The 18,006-nt window shown below is 44.4% G+C and overlaps 1 protein-coding gene across 4 annotated transcripts in view; it reads right to left on the minus strand.

The window, feature by feature from the left end:
• Window positions 1–543: 543 nt before the first annotated feature.
• The window catches only part of virma (vir like m6A methyltransferase associated), a 45,426-nt gene continuing 27,963 nt past the window's right edge, over window positions 544–18,006 (minus strand). The window contains exons 14-24 of one of the 4 annotated variants that reach the window (XM_088600699.1): window positions 17,395–17,630; window positions 14,630–14,885; window positions 11,757–11,974; window positions 9,907–10,039; window positions 8,987–9,142; window positions 7,657–7,817; window positions 6,900–6,996; window positions 4,762–4,928; window positions 3,537–3,868; window positions 2,967–3,113; window positions 544–910 (exon numbers count right to left, since the gene is read on the minus strand). In XM_088600699.1, the coding sequence (XP_088456825.1) occupies window positions 747–910; window positions 2,967–3,113; window positions 3,537–3,868; window positions 4,762–4,928; window positions 6,900–6,996; window positions 7,657–7,817; window positions 8,987–9,142; window positions 9,907–10,039; window positions 11,757–11,974; window positions 14,630–14,885; window positions 17,395–17,630 (2,067 nt within the window). In that variant the 3' untranslated portion in view covers window positions 544–746. Of the gene's footprint in view, window positions 941–2,966; window positions 3,129–3,536; window positions 3,869–4,761; window positions 4,929–6,899; window positions 6,997–7,656; window positions 7,818–8,986; window positions 9,143–9,906; window positions 10,040–11,756; window positions 11,975–14,629; window positions 14,886–17,394; window positions 17,631–18,006 lie in introns of all 4 variants that reach the window. The other 3 variants (XM_088600697.1, XM_088600698.1, XM_088600695.1) reach the window with 3 other exon arrangements.

Below are 18,006 nucleotides of genomic sequence, written 5' to 3' on the forward strand. Positions count from 1 at the left end.
TTTTTGCTCCTATCTGAATTTTTTTTGGTTGGAAACTCAGGGGTCTGGATGGCGCGATGCACCGCACGGTAACTGTATCCCCAAACAGAGTCGGTCGGATAAAAAGTTACAACCAAGCACTTTAGAATCTAATGCCATTGTAAGAGCTTTCATCGATGCTTTTGATCGTTTCACATTCAAACTGTTTGGTTGGGGGAACACGTCAAAATCCGATACCTGGTGGAAGGACGTGAAGACGCAAACTTCCCTGTAAGACAGCCGATCCTCTCTGTGACAACACTGAAAACTGCCGCACCCCAGATGTTGCTTTTCTGGAAAGCCCAGTTGACCCTGGCAGCATTCAGTTAAGTGTGCAGCTTGCACCGCTTGTAAACGACAGCCCAGCTTCTCTCGTTGGGAGCCAGTGTACAGGTTTCAGCAGACTGGTCAAGACTGACTCGGACACTGATCTTTCACTTCCAATCCCTCACCACTCGTATTTTCTCAAAGTGAGGTCATGTACCGCATCCCGAAAAAACGGGGGGGGGAAAAAAAGAACCACTCTTTAGTTTCATTATTTTATTTGAAATTACAACGCATCTTTAAAAAAAAAAGGAAAGCACAAACGTCACTGGAATTTAAGTCTGCAAGTAAGAGTTTCATGTCTCCGGACACCGCAGAGAAATCGGCCTGGGTCCTTCAGTGGCACAAGTCCCCACAGGAGGCCTCGCCGTTCCCCGCAGTGAGCAGTCCTCCCTTGTCCGAGTCTACCTGGTGAAGGAGCGCACGTGCCTCCCGCGGCCGCCCCCGCCGCCCCCGCTGCTGAACTTCCCCCGGGAGCTGCCGCCGCCCCCTCCTCCGCCGCTCACCCACGACAGGCCTGTCCCACGGCCGCGAGGGGCCCGGTCCCGCGGAGCCAGCCGGTAGGCACCTGTCGGGCGACACGGGTAGCCACTGAGAACTACCGGGCACAGCCAGAAGTCCTCAGCATGGTTAGAGCTCTTTCAGCACACGTGCACAACTGAACAACACTTCAAAACCTACAGATTCTAATTTTAAATGTCGACTTTTACATTTTTTTAAATAAATTAAGAGTAAATCATGGGGCTCAATATATTGTAAAAAAGACGCATTCCTTTTGGAATTAAAACAGAGGTGCTAACTATCCGTGGTCATTAAAATCCCAGGGTGTTTCTCGAAAAGAGTAGGGGTGTTACCCCGGTGTACTGGCCAAATTTCACCCACTGGCCTTTACCAATCATGGCCTCCTAATAATCCCCCTCTCTGAACTGGCTTGGTCTATTGTTCTCCTCCCCACTGAGAGCTGGTGTGTGGGGAGCGTACTGGCGCATCACCCAGCTGGGGGCTGCACACTGGTGGTGGTGGAGGGGAGACCCCATTAACTGTAAAGCGCTTTGAGTGGAGTGTCCAGAGAAGCGATATATAAGTGTAAGGAATTAATATTAAAATGTGCGAAGCTAGGAAAAACAATAAAATTCAGAGCAAAGCCTTCAATACATGTTGAGATTATTTCTACAGTTAAGCACAACATTGCCCATTGGGTGTCACTCTTCATCCAAGAGACTGTTCTTGCTGAACGGTGTCATATTACAGAAAAGAGAGATCTAGTCTTTGAGTTCTCTTGCTACTCCTGGGTAAGACCCATTTGGGAGCTTTTGATCTGTGCAAATTTGAGGAAATAAAATAATTTAAAAAGTGTTTTAACCCACAACATCTGGCTATCAAATACAAAATTTCAAGCTTTCTGTGACTTCAGCTGTCATTCTGTCCAATTAAAATAAATTTGTGTCACCAAATTGCTGCATTGGCTGGACTAGGTGTTTTTCCCAAGGGCCAGCAAGCTTTTCAAATTGGAAATACAGAAACACTGTCCCAGCCTTGCAGATAAGAAGGGCCAGGACACTGCTTGCACTGTGGGAGCAGGGAGGCTGCCCCTCCCTCCGAGTGCTGGAATACACCTCCCAGTCCGGTTCCTCCGGTCTCAGCTGTGCAGGGTGCACCTGATGGCCTCGAGTGCTCCAAGATTGTAAGAAACGAAAGGAACTGCGGGACTAAGCTAACGTTGGACAGGAAACAGCAACCAAACCACTTCTGACAAAAGAAACTATCCCAGCAGCAGTTCAGTAGGTCACAGCTTTATCGACTTTATTGACAAGCTGTAGAGTGAACTTGAAAATCTTCAGGAAGTGGCTTCACAACAAGGAGCGCCTGTCATGAAGCACTACTCAAAAGACAGAAATGAACTTGGTTTTTCTAAGAAGACTTATATTGAAGATGTCAGAACAGTTGAAGGTCTAATATTTTGAAGCAGGACCTACATGGCTACTTTAATCAAGGTCACGAGGAAAAAAAGCCTACAAGATTCTCCAAGATAATGATTCAATGTCTTCTTTTTACATAACGTGCACAATTTATTTACCTCTGCTCCCAAAGGGTGCAGAGAGACTCCTGTGAATTTAAATATTCCCACGAAGGACAAAGAGAATTGGTTTAAAGCTTAGCTTCTATTAATGTTGTCGACCATGGTGGCTGTATATTTTCAACTGCAAGGGAGTTTCCTTTCCAAATTCCAGTTTAACCTTTCAGTCTTTTACGTGAAAAATCTAAAATGCTGCTAATGAAATGATGTACAGTTATAAAGGCATGTTACAGGGATCAAGGAGATGATCACAGAGCTGTAAGATGGGATCGGACCACAGAAGGAAAATATTCCTATACTTTGGTGCAACACAGAAGTCTGCAGGCACATTTCCCAGACTTAAAGGGCAGCAGCCTCGCACAGCCTAGCCAGCTACATCAAGATTAACAGAGATGTTAAGAAAAACCTCTTCAGATATTCATATGCCCATGTTGTGCTTGGAAATGCGCAGAGACCGTCTATCTCTAAAGCAGGCGAAACACTGATCCCGAGATACCAGAAGGACTCCCAGCCTTTCCGAAAAGGACGAAACAGACAGTGTGCATACCTGCTGAGGGTTGCCTAGATGGAAGAGGTCCTCTAGCGAAGTTGCTCTGGCCACCCCTGGCCTCACTGTACGTCCCTCTGTGCGTCACAGGCGCCACCTGGGCACTCCAGCTGGACCCTCGGCCTCCTTCCCTGCGGTTATAATTGCCTGGAACACAGAGGCCTATAGGGCTAAATCAATCAGCCAAGGAGAACCAGCTGCCACAGCAGCAATCACATACTGCACTCGATAAGGTGCCGTGGCTGGCAACTAGATGAACCGGCCCAGCGGTTCTCAGAGTTGGCAGAGGCTACTTTTGCCAAGAAAGACATGTAAAACAAAGCTGGGTCAGGAGGTCTAGAGTCATTAGGAATGTGTTAGGAATTACCCATCCACATTTCTCAGACAAGTATGCAACACATATAGACCTTTTAGTCATTTAATGGAGAAAAACGGGTCAGGCTTAGTAGAGAGAAAAGAGAGAGAGAGAAAGCCATGTGTACACGTCTTAGCCCCACTCCTCTGCACGTCTGTTTCGACGCTGTCCCGTTCCGAGGTGGGGGACGGCGCAGAGGCGGGGCAGGAACTCACCTTTGGGAGCCGGAGGGGTGAAGAAGCGGGTCTGGCTGTGGAAGGCCCCCCGGCCACCTCTGCTCCCGGCGAACAGCCCCCGCGCCGGCACCTTCGGGGAGCCCTTGGGCGTCCTCTTGGCCTGCAGCAGGCCCGTGAGCGGCCCGATGTCCTTGATCTCCGCGGCCACAAAGTCGTCCACGTGCATGGAGGGAGGCCGGCTGGTGTTCTGCTTCCTCTGCCGGAAGATGTCGTGCGGCCGGCACAGCTGCCCGAAGACCCCCCTGCCTCGGCCCCTCGGGAGGGCCATGATGTGGGCCCTCTTGGCGGGTTCAATGTACTCGGACTTCCCGCTGGGGGGAGAGGGGAGAGGTGTGAGGAAAGAGAGCCTCGCCAAAGATCAGACTTTTACAGGGGGGGGACGAATCATATTCATGGAGAGTGCACGATATTGAAAGCGTACTCCCACTGATCGGTGTTAAGATATTCTTCTATGCATCTTCTAACCAACACATTTTTACCCAATAAAGGGTTGCCGGGCAGCCAGAGCCTATCACAGCAAGCAAAAGGCACAAGGCAGGGTACACCCTGGATGGGATGCCAGTCCATCGCAGGGCACACACAAACTCACACACTACAGGGCCAATTTTCCCAAAAGCCAATTAACCCACCAGCATCTCTTTGGACTGTGGGAGGAAACCAGAGATCCAGGAGGAAACGCATGCAAACATACAATCCCACGTCTGGAATTGAACCCAGGACCACAGTGCTGCAAGGCAGCAATGCTAACTACTGCAACACCTTTGCTGCCCCAGAGCAAGATATCTTTGAGCTAAATGTGCCAACATTCAGTGCACACCAATAACAGGACTTGCTTAACTTTTTATTAATGAAAGAAGAATTGAACAGTTAAAAGAGTCACTAATAATCTCCTGTTACAGTTATCTGTAACAGGATTTCATGAAATCCAAATGAATGATCAATTTTAAGCAGATTAAGTGGGAATGTCGTTCCAGTCTTAGCTTTTCCTCACACCCTGAAAGCAATGGGTGTCCACATTGCAAGTCTATTTCTAGTCACATACAGTACCCTCTGGAATTGATTTGGACACATCCTGACGGTGTAAGAACATAAAACATCACGAAGCAGAGCAATTTACAGATTGGACAGTCTTGCGGAAGATCACATATCAATTTCGAAAGCAGAAAGCGACACTCCGTTAGCAGCGTCTCTCGCGGGGTCATACCTGGAGGTGATGAAGGTCTCGTGTTTGTGCTTGCCGAGCTTGAAGCCCTTGGGGGGCTTCGTCCGCCCGGGGGAGGAGGGCTCCATCAGGAAGGACTTCTCCAGCTCCGCCTTCAGGTCGAAATCGGGGCAGCACTCTTCGGAAAGGCCCACCAAGTCCACCTTCACCTGCGCCATTGCGAGAGCAAGCAGTCAGGAGCAGACCCTCCTGCAGCAGGGGGCTCACTTCGGGCCACACCTCCTGACGCGAAGGCACCCAAGACTCACCGCTGAAGGAGCCCCGGTTCCTACTGCCTCTTTCACTCACCCAAGCTCAGCCAGGACGGCCCGGCACACTTGAGCTCACCGACACTGAACAAGCTAGCCAAGCGTCTTGAATTGCATGCAAGGGAGAAAGGGCCCCAGCTAGCTAAACTCTCGGCTTTGGATTGGTCATCTCTCGAGCCTCCTGAATGATCTTCGCTTCTTCTCCATGGGTTATACGCGTTTTCTCACCTACAATAATCCTGCATCTTCGCATGTACCCAGGGATTATTATCATCTGCCTTTTAAAGAAGTCATCGGTATGATCATTAAATATTTCTGATCAGCAAAAGTAGATGAATTAATCAAATCTCTCACTCTTACATAACCAGCCTTGGTCTAGATTTCATTTGTTACAGTAGATTATCAAAGCTGCAGGATGAAATACATTTCCCACTTGTTTGCCCTCAAATCCAAACTTGAATACTGAACCAAGTAATCAAAATCCTCCAAGGCAGCAGCAAAGTCAGTCCCTTTGGGCTTCTTCAGTGAAACACAACACAGAGGGCAAAGGTGGCGCCAACATGTACAGTCAGTGCACACTGCAGGAAGCACCCCAGCTACCAGCTACCCAGTCATATTGTTGAAGCCAATTTCCTGGCTTCTTCCGAGATCGGAATGGAGGAGGTCTTTCGATCAAATTAGCTCACTGTCAGACTGCTAAATGGGCTGAACAGCTCCCTCCTGCCCTGAAGTGAAGATTTGCATTAAACAAGACACATTTCTGTGTATCAGTAAACATTCACAATGAATAAAAGTTACTGAACTGAAACTAACTTGGGACTGATTTTTTCTTCACGTTCAGAATCTTATAAAGAGGTGTAGCAAATCCGAAACTGAAGAAGAAATCTCAGGTGTTTTCAGTATTTTTATGCCTAAGATTCCACCTTTTCACCTAATTAAACTCTCCAATGGCTTCCCCGCACTGTGAAAGTACTATATAACTACACAGTAATATTGTAAATGAAATAATAATAATGAAACCAATTCTGTTTGGATTATCCTACAAATAGCATCTAACAGTAGTGACAGCAATAGTAAACTGTAATAATTTAACATAATGGCAGAAATAATGTGGTTCTGGTTGCAATTTATAAAGAATCTCTAATTTTTCAGGACGTGTTGATCGATTAAAAAAATGCCCGTTTCTTTATACTGCGCCATTCAAGAGGAGAATCTGCCATCCTTCTCCTCCTGAGCGGCTGGTGCCTGTGACTGACACCTGCAGGACAGGAGACTGAGAGCCACGCCCACCGCCGGCTTCACTCCCAGCAAGGCTCAGATATACTGCACACAGGTGAGGGGGAGCAGAGTCCCCATTACCCGCCATCACCCTGTCTACATGCAGGAAAACTATTATGATGATGATGATGATGTTATGTGGCTAGAATGTTAAGGCTGTATTCTGGGTGGACCCGGGTATTTCATTGCAAAACCAGGGCCTTTGTGGCACTGGTGAACTGATGAACAAAGGCATAAAATATACAGGGGAAAAGCATACGTATTGGGACAGTGAAGTGAAATTGGTCACTTTTGCACTGGATGAATTAAAAAAAGGTCAGCTTTTGTTTCGGGCTATTATATTGTACACATATTTAGCTACATCAGAATAATGTCATTTTGTTGTGTTGTATCTTCCACTTTCAGGTGAGCACAAGCAGTGTAAATTCAACTAGCGTGAAGTTAATATTTGGTCACATACACCACACATGCAATGACTGCTTCAAGTCTTTGACCCATCAACATCCCTAGACTCCTGATATGTTCCTTTGAGATGCACATATTCTGATGTTTGTTCGGACGTCAGTAGGCTGTGAGTGGCTGATTGTGACTTACCATGTCGAGGTCAGTGTCAATATCTTCTGTCTGGAAGGGGGAGAACCACAGTGCCTTCAGCTGATCATCAAACACATCAGACAGGACATATACCGTCCTAGAAATGAAACAGAGGTCAGTTTAACCCCTCAGACTTACCCCTTTCTCTGTCTTTGACTTCAGATCCCATCAGCATGCATGCCTGACTGTGTACTGGATTACTGAAACCAGGCCAAGATTCCACTAACCCACCACACTCTGGTGTTCTTAGCTAACGAGCCGTGCAGAATGCAAAAGACAAAACTGATTATGTGTGACAAGCCACAACTTAAAACAAATAAGAGGAACAGATAGAAGCACCAAATAAATGTGCCAAAAATGAAAAGATAAGGTACCATATCATACCAGACTAAAAGCATGCTGTTGCTGTATATTTCTTAAGCTCTTATTTATTTACCTTGGATTACAGAAAACTTTCAAATAAGAAAGGCTTTTTTGGGCCCTGTCGATGTTATCATTAAACCAATTTAAGGACAACCCACTATAAAAAATGTACTTTTAGCTTTTGCAAATCTATTAAAAAAAATTGGGAAATGAGGGAATGACTGAAACATTTTTCTAAGGAGCATGATGACCATTGCATGTTACACAATTAGGCGATACTGATGACATTTTGACTGCTGTTTGTGCTTTTCCTGCTGAGATACGCTTTAGTTTTTTAAGGGAAATACTATTGAAATATTCCTCTAAACAAAGCAGCGAGACCCTTTGTCATTACCTATTATTGAACTGAACGGGCAGGCTCTCTGGAGCAGGCAGGTTGGGCTCAGTCTCTTGCTCGTTTGAAGAGGTAGATTCGACAGCGCTTTCCAGTGTCTGCCTAAGTCCAACCACATTCTCCAGTAAAGTCTCAAGGTTGTCGTCGTCTTTAGAATATTCCTGTTTTTTACCAAAAAAATATACGTAAGGACTACTGGAGAAAGCCTCAGTTTAAGATCAAAATGCAAATGACAAAAACTTTGAATTTCAAGTATTATCATCAGCAATGAAAGGGGTGTGACAAGAAGATAAATGGAGGAAAAAAAGTGTGTAGTGACTTTAAAGAACATACTCAGCAGCATGCGACCCCTTGGTTAAGTTTTTGGTTAGGTTTTTGTTCTCCCTGTGTTCGTGTGGGTGTATTCCTACAATCCAAAGACATGCTGGAAGGCTAATTGGCTTCCAGGAAAACTGGCCCTGGTGTGAGTGTGTGCGTGTCTGCCCTGTGATGCACTGGCTTCCCATCCAGGGTGTACCCTGCCTTGCACCTGTTGCAATGTACCCAGCAGAAGCATATGTAGACAGGCAGCAGGTAATCAAAAAGGTCTTCTAATAAGTGTCATACTAGTCATTATGTACTGCTCATGTTTTCACATATTAGTTTTAAAGGAACAATAATTTTTAATCAGAACAGACTGAAATCAGTGCAGGTTTTGATACATCTTCAAAAGAAATTAAAAGCGGATGTTACAGCACAGCTTTATTTTTAAATGCAATTGCAGGAAAGAAATGCAGAACAGGTTCTAATAAACTTGAATTTTACTTGACTGATCACATATTCTTAACTTAAAAAAGTGTGGAAGTGTTTCAAAACTTGAAACACGGAAACGAATGTGGAACTTATAAAATCAAGGATGTTTATTTAGGAAATTATATTTGAATAATGTTTCACCTCTATATATTGGGATTTGCTGCAGTTGTTATTTTTGTGGTTGAGTGATCAGAACTGAACGAGGAAACGTTTAATCTTAACTTCAATAAAAAGCATAAAAAATAACTATCGTCAAAAAAAAATGGATTCCACCATTACAGAAGAAAAAAAAAAATAGAAAGGTCTTTAAATGTCTTCATGCAAGGATTGAAGTATAGGACTAAATACAGAATAATGTTTTCTGTCTACCTGCTAGATTGTTCAGAATCTGTTGTTAGTTTTTAGTTTGCAGTCCTTGACGTTTCCTTCAAATTGCCAAGCAGAAAAGACCATGAACAATCATGCTGATGTTACCAAATGCGTGTTATGAATTAGGCCTAAACCAATGGCACAAATGCTTTGAAGGGACTCTGGTTACCGTGATTTCTTTCTCCAGCTCATGCAGCAGGTGATCCTGTGAATCTTCCTTCCACTGCAGGAGCTGCTTCATCTCAGCAGCACTGAGAGCCAGCGAGCGGGGTGGGCTGTTCCCATCAACATCCATGGGGGTTGGGCCTTCATCCCCGCAGCAGCCCTGCACAATACGCACAGCACAGCAGTCACTACACCAGGAGCTCCACCACTCTCGCCTGGCGCCTCATCCCCCAGCTGGAGCTCCACCCCTTACCTGGCTCTCAACAAATCACTAGGAACTCCACCCCTCACAAGAAGCCGCACCCCTTGACTGGCAACTAGGAACTCCACCCCTCACCAGAATCTCCACCCGTCTCCTTATGCTCCACCCCTTGCCTGGTTTCCCACCCCCCACCAGGAGCTCCACCCCTTACCTGGCTCTCAACAAATCACTAGGAACTCCATCACTCACCAGGAGCTCCACCCCTTACCTGGCTCTCAACAAATCACTAGGAACTCCACCCCTCACAAGAAGCCCCACCCCTTGCCTGGCACTCAACAACTTGGAACTCCACCCCTCACCAGGAGCTCTACTTCTATTCTAAATCAATGAAGCAGTTTTTTTTTTTTTACAAGGCGCCCAAGAACACAAATTTAAACTTCAAAGACACAGTGTCACAACAGCTGCTGTTAAACTACATGCATACATACATGACAACGCAGGGGGACGCTTTCTGAAAATAATGACTTCTAATCCTCTGCTTAACTATAAAATGGCACTGACCAGAAAATAAGGGTCATTAAACAAATCCATCACACTTTGATTTGAGAAAGATAATTTTGTTTGCCATCTAGATCCTAAAATATACACATTTCCGAAATTGTCTGAAAATCTTGAGAAGAACCCTACACCGCTGAAACAATGTTATTTCCACAGTAAATTACCAGCGAGTCAGTGTTTAAGATCTGTCTGAGGAAGTCCAGCAGAACGGACACCAGCTCAGCAGACTCCTTGTTGAAGGCGAAGATCACCCTTTTGATCAGTCCGCACAGGGCAGTGCTGTGTTTCTTAAGAGCGCTGGATCAGTGAAGAAAAAGCAGAGTCAGCTCAATCCAGCATCAAACAATGTGTCATCAAAACAGAACTGAGGTAAAACTCTTATAAATGGGCTCCCCATACAAAATAATTTAAATCAGACCATGAATTTTGTTTTGTTTAATTTGATCAACTGTCTGGACCACAAATGAAAGGTTTCTGAATCTTGCCACAGGAAACAAAATACTAAATTTAATTAAAAATATAAATAAAAATTAACTGAAAAGGAAGACAATATTGAAGAGAGGAGGAAATATTAATTATTACAGGCAATTTACTCTCTTTTACTAAAAACAAGTCTATCTTGACTGCACATACCATTCATCCACACCACCCCAGGGGCAAAACAGAGGCTGTGGGAGCTTGTCTAAAGCTCAGTTGCGAGGATTAGACATTACAAAAACAGTAAATTACTGAACTCTGATCTTAAAACTTTTGGCATCCTTATGTTAGCTTCTTAGCAGTGAAAAGGAGGGGAGCAACTTCCAGTGCTGCCCCTAAATCACCAGTGCACAGTGATGGTGTTACTGATGTTACCAATCACTGAAATAATCTTCAGAAGAACCATTCAGGCAAAATATTCAGCTCCAACCACATTATCATGTATATTAATACAGCGTTGCTACAAGCCCTCATCAGAATTGGCACAGAAACTGCTAAATAACTGCTAGTACATGCAAACATGTAGGAAGAAAATACTTTTACACGCCTATAAGTCTCCTGAATATCAATTTATTTAGTCACAGCACAAACAATCTTACACAACTAACCTCACTACTGAGTTTGTTGATGAATTCCTAATAAGCAAAAATGTCTCAACTGTTAATATACAAGGGATCTTTGTGTAAGGACCACAAAACTATATTTATCTCCACTGTTTTTCAGGGATAGAAATATATCGCATTCTAAAACATAACACAAGCTTGCTTTAAAAAATGTTTTTGGGCAGGAACAATTTAGTTAAGTGGAAGCTTGCATGTTTTCATAGCATTGAAACAATATCTCTGCAGGCCGTAATTCATTGAATTTCAGGTAAAGCTACTTTTGTTGAATATTATGCAGAGAATTGGAGGTTACAGCCTACCAGAATACAAATACACTATTGTCATTTCCAGCTCTTTTACATGAATTTCAGTCAAGGTGCCTTCAAGAATAAAGGAGTTCCCTGATGCTGTCATTCATCGCATGCTTAATAAATCCACATTAAAGAAAAAAAGCATTACTTCTATTCAAGATACAGGTAAAGGTTTATTCCATGCTGAAAGGAAAAGACGCAATGTATCGGCTGTGGAGCCTTCTTCAGGAGTCCCAAACGTTGCGTCTCTTTTCCTTACCCTTCAGCGAGGAATGAACCTTTTCCTGTTCCTTTGTAGCCTACTTCCTCAAGTACTTCAAGTACTTCCTCAAACCTCTTCTATAACAAAATCCAATAGCCATTAGGAACATATTCCTTCTTCTACAACAAATGAGAGATTTAACAACAAAACACACTCGTTTTTAAACATTCCTGCCAATAATATTTGCTCCTACAAATAACACCTTGCGTTGCAAAGGATCCCTAAGGTTTTGCCAGCCATAATGTAAAATAAAACACGGCGATGGGACAGCAGTTCCGCCTGTTTGGAAAAATACTACAATCACTAGGTTCTGTGCAAGGCTAAAAATAAAAATCACATCCGGACTGAAAATCCGGTCTTACTTTTTTAAGTGGAAGAAGCCGTAGTCGTGCTCTGTTAAGAACATCATGGTCCTGATGCAGGTGAGGACCACAGTGTAGCTGCTGTCCGTGTTGCCCAGAGCTTCCAGCATCGCGTCACACATGGCAGAGAGCAGCTCCTTGGAGGGCAGGGCATTGGCCAGCTGCTCTGCTTCAGAGACAGAGCCTTCTGAAGAGGTGTTCACTATCAGTGCGATGTCCTGAAGCCCAACAGGAACAGGGGAAGAGGAAAATCAGAAAGGTTACAAGAGGAAGAAGGCCATTCGGCCCAACCGGCCTGTTTGTAGAAGAATGTAGCTAACTGATCTCATACAGCCATTTTATCAAAGAAGCTATGGTATCAACTTCAACAACAGAGCTAAGATGCCTGTTCCATGCTCCCACAACCCTTTGGGTAAAGTGCCCCCTTTTCTCAGTTTTAAATGCGTATACTGTAAAAAGGCACTGTTCTTAGGCTAAAATATAAAACCGAGGTCCTGAGTCTCCGTGGTTATTAAAAATCCAAGGGTGTTTCTCAAAAAGAGTAGGCGTGTTACCCCAGTGTCCTGGCCAAACTTCCCCCTGGCCTTTACCAATCACGGCCTCCTAATAATCCCCATCTATGAATTGGCTTCATCACTCTGCTCCCCTCCACACAGATAGCTGGTGTCTGGGGAGCGTACTGGTGCACTATGGCTGCCAATACATCATCCAGGTAGGGGCTGCACATTGGTGGTGGTGGAGGGGATCCCCATTACCTGTAAAGCGCTTTGAATGGAGTTTCCAGGAAAGCACTATATAAGCGTACAAATTATTATTAATATTGCCAATTTCTACTGTAGATTAACTACATTCCAGAGACAAAACCCTAACCCTGACCATTCACCTAACTCTAGTGTAATTTTCAGAAGATAGGTTGTTCAAAACGCTATAAAAAGTATAGCTGGCACATCCATTTCTAAATTGTAATTCTGCAGCCGCTATACAAATTATCAATGCACCTACTTAAATTTCTCTGAAGTTAGGCATCCCAGGTTAACATTAACTCCCATTCATCCATCTTCTAACTGCTTCAATCCAGCAGAGGGACGCAGGAGAGCCGGGGCCTATCCTGGCAAGCAACGGGCACAAGCAAAGGGCTGCCAGGCCATCGCAGGGCACACAGGGACACAAACACACTCACACCCCCACCAGTGCAAATTTTCCCAGAAGCTAATTAACCTCCTGGTATGTTCTTTGACTGTGGGAGGAAACCAGAGCGCCTGGAGGAAAGCAACACAAACACAGGGAGGACATCCTCCTCTCCACTCAGACAGCACCTCAGGTCGGGAACTGAACTCGGGGCCCCAGCACGGAGAAGGAGCAATGCTGACACCTGCGCCACCATGCCGCCCGTTAGTTATAACATGAATTTGAAATATAAAAATGTTTTTTAAAAAATCTAGAAGCCATATTTATGTGTATTGTAACTTAGGTACATGAGCAAATGCCCTGTCAATGCAAAACCCAGAAGAGATTATGTAACCCGAGACTGCTTGGCAAAAAAAAAAACTTCATACTAAATATCCCCCACCTCCTGCCCGTTTTGAACTCTGAGCTCCCCTAATATTAGTTGATCCCAGCTTTTACTTAACAAAAGGACTGTCGGTGGTGCAAGTCCAGACAAGCAAGCAGATAAGACAGGGATTCACAGCAGAGTGACAGACCTAGAATAAAGCTGTACACCTCAGGTCTCCAGAAGAATGAATGCAGAAGGCTTCAGGAGTCAAATGAACTAATCAACGGATACATTTAAATGTCTGAAAGGGGCATTACATTTGTCAAATCCTACTTATCTTTAGTTAATACTGTTATTTAAGTGTTCAGACAAAATAAGACATTTAACACTATATTAAAAAGACTGCTACCCTTGAGGCATGGCTTGAACTTCTCAGCCCTCCCCAATCCCTTTCATTTCTCTTTATCATCAAGGAAAATTACTCAGAAATGCATAACTGGCTGGTCCTGTCAGAATTAACCACAATAGACAAGAGCGTCAGTGAACCACATCCCTGGATTTCATTTAGGAACAGCTCCTGAAGACAGGTCATAAAATTCCCTTTATAATAGAAATCTGGAAACAAAACACATTTTATAAACCTTGAAGACAGTAGTTTTAAAATGAAGAAATAGAACAGAAAGTGCCCATTTACTTTGGTGGCAATGCTCTTGCACAGAGTTCATCCCTGCTGTGTACCTCAAAACACAGATCAGTCTTTTAAATATCTCCAAGAAAATAAAGAAACAAAGGAAATGTGACTATTAGCCACACAGAAGAATAAAGAAATGGATAAACATCAGGTGCAATGTCTCACTGCTAGGCTCTCCAAACAATCTCCACCTGGACATTTTCTTTTCTGTTGGGTTTAAATGGACTGTCTAGACTAAGCAATGGTAGAAAAGAAGTCCTGCACACAACGCAAGCCTGTTCAAAACAGATTAATGCATTCTCCTTCGGGAACTCCTTAGAAGGCAGCCGAAGTGGAACCAGCTGCACAGTCATGGTGCCTTTTAAACCACCGAACTGAAAACTAGCATGCGCCATGCACACTGATCTACATTCGTTCCGATTCATTCTGTTCCGACATACAGTATCAGGAAAAAAGATCTTCCGAGCGGAATACAGAAGGTCTAAACTTCTAGGAAGATAAGGCAGCTTCTTCATTTATTCCAATGCAATTTTAATTGACTTCAAATTTAGTGAGAGGATGTTCACAAACTGTGTTTCTTCTTTTTATCTACTGAAGAGCACATTACTCTTAGATCCAACACGTGCAGTGCCGTGCAGTGAACGGCAGGTAAGAACCCAGTCTGTGTCGGGCTGCAAGCTGGAGTACCTGGTCACAGAGGGACTGGATGAAAGATGCGATCAGCTCCGCGCAGTGCTGCTGGTGGATATTGCCGTCTCCAGTGGGCTGCAGCAGGCCCAGAATGCTGGGGAACAGCTCGGGAGATTTCTCGTCCCCTTTACTGGCTCCGCTCAGGAGGTGAAGAACGGTGACTTTGCAGGCACGGTGAGAGGCCAAAGACTCCAGGAAGGCGAAGAGACGAGTGGTCTGAGCTGTACAGGGCTTCTCCTTCCCTTCAGGGGGGCTGCAGGAACACCACAAACATCCCTCGTGTGGAATAAATAATAATAATAATAATAATAATAATAAACTTTATTTTATATAGCGCCTTTAAAGGTGGCTTCTCAAAGCGCTTTACAGGATGACAATAACAATAAATAAGAAGACTACAACAATAAATAAGAAGATTTCACAAGATAGGACACAATTATAATGACAACAATACAACAATAACAATAGAGGAGACCGTGGAAGGTGGTATTAAGAAGAGCAGAGGGGTGAAGAATGGAACCAGTTCAGTAAAGGCTTTTCTGAAGAAGAAGGTTTTGAGTCTGGGTTTGAAGGAGTTTAGAGAAGGTGACTCTCTGATATCCTTGGGCAAAGAGTTCCAGAGCTTGGGGGCATAGCAGGAGAAGGCCCTGTCGCCCATACAATGTAGACGGGCTTGGGGGACAGTAAGGAGGGCAGAATTTGAAGAGCGGAGGTTGCGAGGTGGGGAGTAGGGCGCTAAAAGTTCAGACAGGTATTGAGGTGCCAAGCCATGTAAAGCCTTATAGGTGAGCATGAGGATTTTAAAGTTTACGCGGAATTTGACCGGAAGCCAGTGCAAGGACTCCAGGATAGGAGTAATGTGAACACTTGCACTAGACCTGGTCAGGATTCTGGCTGCTGAATTTTGGACATACTGCAGCTTGTTCAGAGTAGATTTAGATACCCCTGGGAGTAGAGCATTGCAGCAGTCAATTTGAGAGAATACAAATATGTTGATCAGCTTTTCAGCCACAGTTAATGATAGCATAGGGCGTAGTCTTGCGATATTTCTAAGGTGAAAAAAAGATGTTTTGACAGTATGCTGTACATGTGGGTTAAATGTAAAGCCAGAATCGAATATAACCTACTCGATCCACTACAATGGTAAAAAAATAGCTGCAGCTGCTCGTTTGTCAATTGATGGGATCGTAGCTCACACACAAAAGCCTTCCTACACTTCCAAATCTCTGCCCAAACTTTTGATTAAAGATGTGCAACTGCAAGCAAGGCTGTACAGTTGAACCACAAACTCCTAAAATGCACAACGAACAAACATTAGCAAAAATGTTGCACAGTTAACTGGCTATTCTGTTTTCTAAAGGAACACATGAATACAATATCAGAGTATGTGAAACTAAGCTATACAAAGGGGTGTTGGAGCAGTTAAATATGTTTCAGCATCTGAATCACGCCCACTAGCCTTCTTTGAATAAAATGTGCATTTTTTAGCAGTGTAGAACATATTGGTCTATAATTACATGGCTGCCTTTTGTTGTCCTTTTAATGGACAGATACTATATTAGCAATATTCTCGTCAATGGCTCTTATACCCGTCTTGAGGGCCTGCTGAAAAAGTTTTGTTAGCAGCCCAAGAATAATATCTTGTTTCCTTACGTACAATTAATAGAATACTTGTAGCACCTCTGCCTCCTACGATAACAGTATACAATGTAGAACTTTCTTTCCTCAGGCAGGGGCATTTTGTCAATTTCGTCCTTGGTAAAAACCTTAGTGAAATATTCATTTAACATAACAGCAAAGTCATTGTCTAAAAGCTTCCCATTGTCACGCTTGACATAATACTGCATCCTTCACTATTCTTTTGCTGTTGCAGTTCTCAAGACGATGTATTATAGATTTCGCTGCAGTACTCTTTTTTCTTTTTTTATTTCTGCCTTCGGAATAGCCTTTTCTTACCAGAGCTTACAAATAACTTTTTTAACAAGTTTGCTGTCATTCAATATTTTTAGAAAATGACTTATCTCCCTTATATTTGTAAGCGATTTATTAAACCATTTGAGCTGCTCCTTTGATTTTTTTAAATTGATTTGTGGGATAAATCCCTTCTGTACTGAAAGCAAGAAAAACATGAAACTGTTGTCATCTGTTCTCTGCTGATTTCACAACGACCTTACCCTACTCTGCTTCTCTTAAACCTTCATAGCCTGCTTTCCTGAAATTGCAAGACACGGTTTTTGGGCTCTACCTGTACAGCTGCAAAATAAACTGCTAAGCATCACATATTCTGATCACAGCCTAATGATAACGATAATGTAATGATAATGTTGCTTTATTAGCCCTATACAATTTCTTACATTAGGAATTCATCTTTTCGCATACCCCGGCTTGCTCTCTATGAGACACAGACACACAGACAGGGAGAGAAGCTGGGGGTCAGAGCGCAGGGTCAGCCATTGTACAGCGCCCCTGGAGCAGCTGGGGTTAAGCCTTGCTCAGGGGCCCAACAGAGTAGGATTCCTCTGCCGGCTGCGGGATTTGAACCGGCAACCTTCTAGTCACAGGCACAGATCCTCCTTATCTCCATACTCCTCACTCCAGTTAGGTTGTTTGACAAGACCAGAAGTTTGACAAGCCCCTCTAGTAGGTCCTCTGGCAAACTAAGTAAGTGGTCATTAGTCAGGTGTCGTGTTTTACTTTCAGATGCCGGGTTAACCCACTCTACGTGCGGAAAATCAAAGTCCCCCACAGGGGCGCACTCTTACGCTTGAGTTTCCTCCAGGACGAGGTCGAGCACGGTGCGCATGATGAGCAGGGCGGTGGGGGCGGCCAGGTCGCACAGCTGCACGCAGACGCGGCGGAGCATGTGCAGCAGGGGCTGGCAGGTGGTCCCGCTGACGGAGCGCACGATCTCCTGCAGGAGCTTGGCGTGGACGTGGAGGTGCATGCTCCACAGCTTCCGGGTGTTGAGCGCCACGGCGACGTCCTGCGCCGCAATCGCCTGGGCCGCAAAAGAATGGCGGAGGTCACCGGGCGACCCGCATCGACGGCCGGGGGGCACACGCGGGAAATCGGCAAGGTCCCTCAAGAGCTTCAATCCGCGCAAACTGCACTGCGGACGCAGCTCTCAGAAATCCTTTAATAGCGAGTTTCCGCACCATCCCGGTAATTTTAACGACACTGTATGGGGGGGGGCGGGAAGCCTGTCTAACTAAAGTAATGAACATCATCCTCAACAGCCTGTATATTCTATGACACAAGTAAGTTGGATTTTTTGCCCTCTCTCTGTCACAGATAAATTCTAATCAAATGTTTAAAAAAAACAGATATAGGCATGAAGACGGTCAGGTAGAACAGCTCCTGCAAGAGAAATATTT

The sequence above is a fragment of the Lepisosteus platostomus genome, chromosome 12, assembly GCF_059453375.1.
Source record: "Lepisosteus platostomus isolate fLepPlt1 chromosome 12, fLepPlt1.hap1, whole genome shotgun sequence".
Lineage (NCBI taxonomy): Eukaryota > Metazoa > Chordata > Actinopteri > Semionotiformes > Lepisosteidae > Lepisosteus > Lepisosteus platostomus.